This window comes from Corythoichthys intestinalis, chromosome 14, assembly GCF_030265065.1.
Source record: "Corythoichthys intestinalis isolate RoL2023-P3 chromosome 14, ASM3026506v1, whole genome shotgun sequence".
NCBI classification, from domain to species: domain Eukaryota; kingdom Metazoa; phylum Chordata; class Actinopteri; order Syngnathiformes; family Syngnathidae; genus Corythoichthys; species Corythoichthys intestinalis.
The window spans coordinates 2,618,800-2,629,457 of record NC_080408.1 but is presented as its reverse complement, the minus strand read 5'-3'; the positions used below and the strand labels follow the sequence as shown (position 1 = coordinate 2,629,457).

Sequence of the window (10,658 nt, the reverse complement as noted above, 5' to 3'; positions counted from 1 at the left end):
AGGTCCGAGATACTGTTGTGGAGAAGTTTAAAGCCGGATTTGGATACAAAAAGATTTCCCAAGCTTTAAACATCTCAAGGAGCACTGTGCAAGCCATCATATTGAAATGGAAGGAGCATCAGACCACTGCAAATCTACCAAGACCCGGCCGTCCTTCCAAACTTTCTTCTCAAACAAGGAGAAAACTGATCAGAGATGCAGCCAAGAGGCCCATGATCACTCTGGATGAACTGCAGAGATCTACAGCTGAGGTGGGAGAGTCTTTCCATAGGACAACAATCAGTCGTACACTGCACAAATCTGGCCTTTATGGAAGAGTGGCAAAAAGAAAGCCATTTCTCAAAGATATCCATAAAAAGTCGCGTTTAAAGTTTGCCACAAGCCACCTGGGAGACACACCAAACATGTGGAAGAAGGTGCTCTGGTCAGATGAAACCAAAATGGAACTTTTTGGCCACAATGCAAAACGATATGTTTGGCGTAAAAGCAACACAGCTCATCACCCTGAACACACCATCCCCACTGTCAAACATGGTGGTGGCAGCATCATGGTTTGGGCCTGCTTTTCTTCAGCAGGGACAGGGAAGATGGTTAAAATTGACGGGAAGATGGATGCAGCCAAATACAGGAACATTCTGGAAGAAAACCTGTTGGTATCTGCACAAGACCTGAAACTGGGACGGAGATTTATCTTCCAACAGGACAATGATCCAAAACATAAAGCCAAATCTACAATGGAATGCTTCAAAAATAAACGCATCCAGGTGTTAGAATGGCCAAGTCAAAGTCCAGACCTGAATCCAATCGAGAATCTGTGGAAAGAGCTGAAGACTGCTGTTCACAAACACTCTCCATCCAACTTCACTGAGCTTGAGCTGTTTTGCAAGGAAGAATGGGCAAGAATGTCAGTCTCTCGATGTGCAAAACTGATAGAAACATACCCCAAGCGACTTGCAGCTGTAATTGGAGTGAAAGGTGGCGCTACAAAGTATTAACGCAAGGGGGCCGAATAATATTGCACGCCCCACTTTTCAGTTTTTTATTTGTTAAAAAAGTTTAAATTATCCAATAAATTTTGTTCCACTTCACGATTGTGTCCCACTTGTTGTTGATTCTTGACAAAAAATTAAAATTTTATACCTTTATGTTTGAAGCCTGAAATGTGGCGAAAGGTTGCAAGGTTAAAGGGGGCCGAATACTTTTGCAAGGCTCTGTATAACAATAAGTTGAAGATGAGCATTTTTTGTTTCCCATCATTCTTGAGGGGAATTCTAAATCAGGCTGCTTAGGAAAACTATACTTTTCGCCAAGATCATCATCCATTGAATATGGTACGCCCGCCAGTGCCGTGCCAATGTAGTTACCCCAGTCAAAAATTGTATCACCTGGGCGGAACCATATGGAGGTAGATTTGTGTCTTCATTATTGGATCCCCAAAAAAGTTGCTTCAATTAAAAAAAAATTTAAAAAAAAAAGTTCAATCAAAATATATATTTTCAATTTAAAAAAAAGTTAAATTTGAAACCAAAAAAAATGCATTTGAAAGCTATTTTTCTTTGGATTTTTTTTTTGTTTTTGTTTTTGTTTTGTTTTTTTGATTGAAGTTAATAAAAAAGGTTCATTCAAAATATATATTTTCGAATTAAAAAAGTTAAATTTGAAACTAAAAAAAAAATGCATTTAATGCATCCATTTTTCTTTGGATTTTTTTTTTGTTTTTTTTTTGATTGAAGAAACATTTTTTTGGTTGAAGCAACTTTTTTGATTGAAGTAATGTTTTTTTGCGTTTGGGCCGCATTTTGGCTTGGACATTTGTGTGTTTATTATTCAATCAAAAAATAAGTTGCTTCAAACAAAAAATACAGTGGGGCAAATAAGTATTTAATCAACCACTAATTGTGCAAGTTCTCCCACTTGAAAATATTAGAGAGGCCTGTAATTGTCAACATGGGTAAACTTCAACCACAAGAGGCAGAATGTGGAAAAAAAACAGAAAATCACATTGTTTGATTTTTAAAGAATATTTGCAAATCATGGTGGAAAATAAGTATTTGGTCAATACCAAAAGTTCATCTCAATACTTTGTTATGTACCCTTTGTTGGCAATAATGGAGGCCAAACGTTTTCTGTAACTCTTCACAAGCTTTTCACACACTGTTGCTGGTATTTTGGCCCATTCTTCCGTCCAGATCTCCTCTAGAGCAGTGGTGTTTTGGGGCTGTCGTTGGGCAACACAGACTTTCAACTCCCTCCACAGATTTTCTATGGGGTTGAGATCTGGAGACTGGCTGGGCCACTCCAGGACCTTGAAATACTTCTTACGAAGCCACTGCTTTGTTGCCCTGGCTGTGTGTCTGGGATCATTGTTATGCTGAAAGACCCTGCCACGTCTCACCTTCAATGCCCTTGCTAATGGAAGGTGATTTTCACTCAAAATCTCTCGATACATGGCCCCATTCATTCTTTCCTTTACACGGATCAGTCGTTTGCAGAAAAACAGCCCCAAAGCATGATGTTTCCACCCCCATGCTTCACAGTGGGTATGGTGTTCTTCGGATGCAATTCAGTTTTCTTTCTCCTCCAAACACGAGAACCTGTGTTTCCACCAAAAAGTTGTATTTTGGTTTCATCTTACAATAACACATTCTCCCAGTCCTCTTTTGGATCATCCACATGCTCTCTAGCGAACCGCAGACGGGCCTGGACGTGTACTTTCTTCTGCAGGGGGACACGTCTGGCAGTGCAGGATTTGAGTCCCTGGCGGCGCATAGTGTTACTGATAGTAGCCTTTGTTACTGTGGTCCCAGCTCTCTGTAGGTCATTCACTAGGTCCCCCCGTGTTGTTCATGTTTTTCCTTACCGTTCTTGTTATCATTTTGACGCCACGGGGTGAGATCTTGAACGGAGCCCCAGATCGAGGGAGATTATCAGTGGTCTTGTATGTCTTCCATTTTCTAATAATTGCTCCCACAGTTGATTTCTTTACACCAAGCGTTTTACCTATTTCAGATTCAGTCTTCCCAGCCTGGTGCAGGTCTACAATTTTGTCTCTGGTGTCCTTCGACAGCTCATTGGTCTTGGCCATAGTGGAGTTTGGAGTGTAACTGACTGAAATTGTGGACAGGTGTCTTTTATACCGATAATGAGTTAAAACAGGTGCCATTAATACAGGTAACGAGTGGAGCCTCATTAGACCTCGTTAGAAGAAGTTAGACCTCTTTTACAGCCAGAAATCTTGCTGGTGACCAAATACTTATTTTCCACTCTAATCTGGAAATAAATTCGTTAAAAATCAAACAATGTGATTTTCTGTAATTTTTCTTCTCCATATTCTGTCTGTCGTGGTTGAGGTTTACCCATGTTGACCATTACAGGCCTCTCTAATCTTTTCAAGTAGGAGAACTTGCACAATTGGTGGTTGACTAAATACTTATTTGCCCCACTGTATTTGTGTGAAATGTTTCCCTGACCCTAAAAATAATAAATAAACCCATGAGCATTGTCTAAGTAATTATTGACATCAACAATGGCGGGCTACTAGTTTATTTTTTGATTGAAAATTTTACAAATTTTATCAAAACGAAAACATGAAGAGGGGTTTTAATATAACATTTCTATAACTTGTACTAAAATTGATCTTTTAAGAACTACAAGTCTTTCTATCCATGGATCGCTTTAACAGAATGTTAATAATGGTAATGCCATCTTGTTGATTTATTGTTATAATAAAGAAATACAGTACTTATGTACCGTTTGTTGAATGTATATATCCATCTTGTGTCTTATCTTTCCATTCCAACAATAATTTACAGAAAAATATGGCATATTTTATAGATGGTTTGAATTGCGATTAATTACGATTCATTAATTTTTAAGCTGTAATTAACTCGATTAAAAATTGTAATTGTTTGACAGCCCTAAATAAATGTGAACTGCCAAGTTTTTTTGCTTTTAACCAAGAATCGAGACTATTTTATGCCCATCTCTATAAAGAATTCAGGGATTTAAGCATTTATTCACAAGAATTTTCAACAGAAAAAGCTCTTTGTCTGTGTTTCGAATCAGTCAGCTTTGACGTAGATTCAATTCAATTCAAATTCACTTTATTTGTCCCCGAGGGGCAATTAAGAAGGCATAACCAGCAGCATTGCAGGACAAACACACCAATAACAATATAAAAACACACATAAGGTGCTACAGTAAAAATATCAAGTTACTGCCAAATAAAAAGTGCTCTATGCATGAGGTTAAAGTGCTATGTGCATTCAGTCCGTCAGTGGCAGTTGGGACAAGGCGGGGTCATTGTTCAGGAGCATGACTGCTCTGGGGACAAAGGTGGCCCTTCTCCCTTGTGTTCTGCAGCGTGGCCCCCCTAGTAATCGGCCCCGCACCCTGTGTCCCGTCAATCTATTATGAAGTCTATGGCAAAAGGCAAAACACTGCCGCTTTTGTCCACCGGCAGCGCTAAAATCAAACAAAACTCAAAAGTTACATAGTGTTGCTTTAATTAAAAAAATATCAATGTGCATGCAAAAAAATTCTTTACCCAATTTCCACCGAAAATGCTAAAATATAAGTTAAGCAATTATGCTGTTAAGCTAACGATTTATCAAATATGCGTAAAGCATTGGAGGAATACATAAGTACATGAAAATAGTATTAATTAAAAACAACAACTAAATATAGAACATTACATTGAAATTACTGCAAAAATTTAGAAAGTCCTAAAAGACATTAAAAAAACAAATACAATAAATAAATAAATATTTTCAAAAAGAAAATTACAAAAAAACAATAAAAATAAAAATGTTCAGTAATATTTTAAAAATAAATCTCATTTTTGTAAAAGAAAGGATTTAGATTTATTTTTCAATTTTACATGTTTTTTTTCTCTTTCATTTTTTGTTTAACACTGATTATTTTGTAGTATTTATCCATTTAATTTTCTGTGTTTCCTTTTAAATAGCAAATGCAAATGTTTTTCACAGCACATTCACCAATGTCTATATATTTCAAATTATTTGCGTTTCATTCTTTTGTTTTGTTTTACTTCCATTTAATTCTCTTGAAGATTGAATATGTTTATGTATAATTCAATATACTGTTTCAACTGTCTTTTTTTTTTTTTAACTTTCTTTTTTATTTAATGTGAGTTTTACAAATAGGATTCCTGCCACCCTCCTCAAAGTTAGTGTCTGTGAAAGCCATAGAGATATGAGCGGCCAGGCCCCCCCCGGTGGCCGAAAAGTGTCATTGCATGAAATTGACTTTCTTATATATAAAAAAGTTGTAAAGCAATAAAACCGCAACAAAAATGAATGAAATAAACCAAAAAAAAAGTTTTTATAATGGGTCAATTTTTTTTAACTGATCATGTGACTAGGACCTTAGGCGGTCATTTGCTTTCAATATAATAAAAAAAAAAAAAAAATAGGGGAGGGCAATCTTATTTTTCAAATGATTTTTTACTTTGATTGAATTTTTTTTTTTTTGATTGAAGCAACTTTTATTGGGTGATGATTTAGACACAAATGTCCTACCCATAATATGGCCCAAACATAAAAAGGATTGCTTCAATCAAAGAAAACTGTTTCAATGGAACATTAAGTGTTCAAATGCAAATTTTTCAATCTCAAATATTTTTTCACATTCAAAAACTTTTTCTGTGATTGAATTTTTTTCTTTTTTTGATTGAAGTGATTTTTCTTTTTGAAAAGATATATTTTTTTGAAGCAAATTATTTTTTGATTGAATAGTAAAGACAAAAATGTCCTAGCCAAAATGTGGCCCAAACACAAATCCACATGACTTCAATCAAAAAAGTTGCTTCAATCAAAAAAAAAAAAAAAAAAAAAGGACTCCAATCAAAAAAAAATTCAAAGAAAATAGTTTTGTTTTTGGTTTCAAATTTATTTTTGCATTTAAACACATTTGTTTTTTTGATTGAAGCGACTTTTTTTTAATTGAAAATAAACTGTATATTTTGATTGAAGCAACTTTTTTTTCTTTTATTGAAGCAACATTTTTGGGTTGAAAAATAAAGACACAAATCTACCACCATATGGCTCCACCCAGGGGATACAATTTTTGACTAGGGTAACTACATTGGCACGACACCGGCGGGCGAACCATATTCAATGGTTGACCATCTTGGTGAAAAGTATTGCCTAAGCAGCCTGATTTAGAATTCCCCTCAAGAATGATGGGAAACAAAAAACGCTCATCGTCAACTTATTATTATAAATATTCTTGTAAGTTAATTTTATTGCTGACACTGCGTTTCGGGGTCATTAACATGTTGTGCCCCCCCTGCCCCAAAGTCAAACTCTGCCGATGGATAGAGACCCCCTCAAGATATAAAAGAGGTTTAATTCAACTAGTTGTCAGGTGACATATCATCATAAAAGTTATGAAAATATTTCATAAAGGTTGAAAAGTTACGTAGTGTTGCTTTAAGGCAGATTGTTTTTGAACAGTTCTGATTGGCTTAGGGGAAAAGCAGGAAAGCTGCCAGGTTAGGAGCACATTATGCAGAAATCTAAATTTTGGCAAAAAACATAATTGAAACAATTATGCTGTTAGGCCAACAAAATGTATATGCCTTTTTTCACCTGCGCAACATAGCCAAAATTAGAAATATTTTATCTAAAAACAATGCAGAAAAGTTAATTCACGCGTTCGTTACATCTAGATTGGATTACTGTAACTCCCTACTTGCAGCTTGTCCTAAAAGTTCTCTAAAAGGTCTTCAGCTGGTCCAAAATGCAGCAGCAAGACTTTTAACAGGAACTAATAGAAGAGAGCACATCACCCCTGTGCTCCAGGCCCTTCACTGGCTTCCAGTCGAGTTTAGAATTAAATTAAAAATCCTCCTTCTTGCATTTAAGACCATTAATGGGTTGGGGCCATCTTATCTCACCGATGCTCTGGTTCCATACCGCCCCAACAGAACACTCCGCTCTCAGAATGCAGGTCTACTGGTAGTTCCCAGGGTTTCTAAAAGTACTGTCGGAGCTAGAGCCTTTAGCCACTAAGCCCCTGTTTTATGGAATCAGCTTCCAGCTAATATTAAAGAAGCCGAGACAGTCTGCACATTTAAGATTAGATTAAAAACGTTCCTATTCGACAAAGCTTATGGTCAGGCTAGTTGAAGTCGGATTAGACTCACAGTTCAGTCTAAGCTGCACTAGAAGCTATCATGCTGGGGGAAGTACAGCCACTGAGTTCTATCTCCTTTTTCTCACTTACCTACCACTTGTCTTACTTTATTTCTATTTTCCAATGTTAATATCTAGTTAACTAGTCTCTTCATCACTAGTCATCCGATGTCCCCTTTCCCCCCTCTGGGGTTGGGCTATTTTTCAGCTGCAGCCTCCTGACTATCCGGACCCCTGGCTGGATGGACGTCCTCGTTGCCACCCCCGTCTTATCTGGCTAGATGGACCTCTTCTTGTTCCTTTACTCTACTGAATCTTTACAGACTCTAGCCCCGTCTGCTAATTCCAATTAGCAGGGCCGGCCCAGGCCATTTGGGGGCCCTAAACAAAATAATGCAAAGGGGCCCATATTTTTGGCCCACCATTTCGTCACAGTGTACTGTGAAACCCATACATGCAATCCAACCCGTATGTCCATATTTTGTATATTAATCAGATTTTGTTGCACTGCATACTTCAAACTTTTCACCCTAAATGATTGTCAGTACTTACAGTAGATAGCGCCAAACCTTTTTTCTAAAAGAGGACAGAAAGAAGTTAAGGAAGAACTTTTATTTTTTTAAGCTTGTAATCAAGTCTCAAAACTCACAAAAGTCAAATAAAGCAAACTGTAGTAAACAAAATAGAACACAAATTAAACAATTGCCAGATTGTGGGCCCCTGGTGGTCAGGGGCCCTAAGCAGCTGCAGAGTCTGCGTATAGGCTGGGCCGGCCCCGCCATTAGCAGTCCTGGTGCATCCTGTCTATCTGTCCTGCGAGTGGATCTCTCCTGACTGTGGTACTCCCCAAAGTTTCTCAGAGCTTGGAGTTTTTGGAGTTTTTCCTTGCCGACATGGAGGGTCCAAGGATGGGGGATGCCCAGGATTTGAACTTTATTTATTCATCTCTGTTTACTTCATTTGCTGTTTCTGACTGTGCATCATATTGCCTCTGCAAAGCCCGTTGAAACAACCTTGTTGTGATTTAGAGCTATACAAATAAAATTGAATTGAATAAATCCAGACATTGAGGGGTTAAGATAAAGTCAAATGTTTTGATTACAATGTTACAAAGATAATTGAGCCGCCCATATCACCTTGAACTGTTTTTTGTTTTTGTTTGTTTGTTTGTTTAATTGTTTGATTAACTTTTTCAAACAATGAATACGTCTTTTCCAAATGTATTAACGCGAGTTAAGTGTCATAAAAAGATCAAATACCCGAAATCGTCAGCATCCAGCCTACCTGTCGGGCGGACCAATCAACGAAAGCGGGCGGGGCCGTGTTGTTTTGATGGCGAGTTGAACAAGTCAAACATACACCGAATCGCCAGGGAGCTCTTTCATCATCATCTCTCAGCTGCCGACATTTTTTTTTAAATAGAGCAACTTGGATTTGATCCAGAAGAAGTTGAAACCATGCCGGTGAGAAGGGGCCATATGGCGCCCCAAAACACTTTTTTGGACACCATCATTCGAAAGTTCGAGAGCCAGAGTAAGTAGATAATCATCGCCAGCGCTTGCGTATTACCTGCAAGGATGAGGTTAACATAACGCTGGAAATCAGGAAAGCTTTGTGCTACGTTTTGTGAAGTCAATAATACAAACAGAAATGTTGAATTAGAAACACGCAAAGGCAGATTGTCGTCCGAGCTTGATCCGGTTTTAAACGTAACAAAGTGCATTGATAATTCGTCCATTTTACTATTATTTTTGTTTTGTTTGTTTTTGTAATGTTACTGTTTGATATGTAGTTTTAATGAACATGGCATTCACTCAATGAGTTAAAATTAGTAAGGAATTGTATGGAGAGGAGAATAATGTTCTCTCGTAATTAATACAGTATTAATCCAGAATTTGTTTATTTAGGATCTTTTATTTTCTATTTTAATTTACTATTTATATGTATTCATGTATACCCTCAACGCTCAATATATATACATATATATATATATATAAATATATATATATATATGTGTGTGTGTGTGTGTGTATATATATATGTGTTAAATGTAAATTCTGGCATGTGGTTAACTCATTGGCTGCCATTAATGATTACAGACATCCAATCCATTTGTACCGAGTGTAAATAGATTGGACGTCTATCGCCGTCAATGGCAGTCATTTGATTTGATTTGATAATGAAGCATTCAATTTATTTAAGTTTGATCACTTACAAATGTAATCATCACCATTGATAATTCGGCCGTTTGACTATTTTTTAAATGTTTTTTTCTCGTATGTCCTTTTAATGAATGAACATGGCAGCCAATGAGTTAAAATTACTAAACAATTTTATGGGGAGAATTTATCAAATCAAAATTATTATATGAATTAGGATTATTATTTTTTAAAAATTATTATTAAATTGTTGAAAATAAATATTAAAGTTATGAAAATATTGATTATTTAAATATTATGAGTGTTATTTTATTTTTTGTTGATTTATGATTTTCTATTTTGTTGTTGTCTAATTTTTTTTTATCTAGTTTCCGTAAACATTTTTTAATGACAATTTTTATGATTTTCCCCCAATGCTTTTTGACATACATGTTAAATGTAAATTCAAGCAACTCACTGTACGAAGTGCAAATACATTGGACGTCTAGTGTCATCGACGGCAGGGGCGGACCCACCAGGGTGGAATGTGGGAGCAACTGCCACCCTAAAAGATAGGCTTGCCAATGAAAAAAAAACCTTCAATTTGACATAAACTGCCATCAGTTAAGTAGTGGTGCCAATGAGGATTATAATAACAATAATATGAGAAAAAATATTGTAGGGAGCTAAATTTTTCGATATTAGTTGTAAATGTCACTTTTGCCTTTTTGCGGTGTGGACATACGATTTCATAGCAAACTACAGTGGTATGAAAAAGTATCTGAAGGATATCACGATATATCACCATTTCGATATTTTTTCACACCCCTAGTTATATCATCATGAAATATTTGCAACCGTAGATGAGTAGAGTTTTAAACCAAGAACCGATGTTCCGATATCAACCAACTCCAAAAATTCAATACCAATATTCAACTGATACTGATATACAGTGGAATGAAAAAGTGCCTGAACCTTTTGGAATTTCTCACATTTCTGCATAACATCACCATCAAATGTCATCTGATCTTTGTCAAAATCACACAGATGAAAATACAATGTCTGCTTTAACTAAAACCACCCAAAACATTTATAGGCTTTCATATTTCAATGAGGCTAGTTGCAAACAATGATAGAAGGGGGGGAAATAAGTAAGTGAACCAATTATTACCAAACATTTGAAGTCAGGTGTGTGCCCAATCACTGATGAGTGATTAAATGCTGCCCTGCCCACTATAAAACACACACCTGGTAAGAAATGTCTTGATGAGAAGCATTATCTGATGTGCATCATGGCTCGGTCAAATGAGCTGTCTGACGACCTGTGATCTAGGATTGTTGATTTGTATAAAGCTGGGACAGG

At 36.5% G+C, this 10,658-nt stretch overlaps 1 protein-coding gene across 1 annotated transcript in view; it reads left to right on the top strand.

Annotated features, from left to right (window-relative positions):
• The first annotated feature begins 8,523 nt into the window (after nucleotides 1-8,523).
• LOC130930380 (potassium voltage-gated channel subfamily H member 6-like) overlaps nucleotides 8,524-10,658 on the top strand; it is a 71,441-nt gene continuing 69,306 nt past the window's right edge. Inside the window, exon 1 of the mRNA XM_057858295.1 lies at nucleotides 8,524-8,690. Within this exon, the coding sequence (XP_057714278.1) occupies nucleotides 8,615-8,690 (76 nt within the window). The 5' untranslated portion in view covers nucleotides 8,524-8,614. The remainder of the gene's footprint in view (nucleotides 8,691-10,658) is intronic.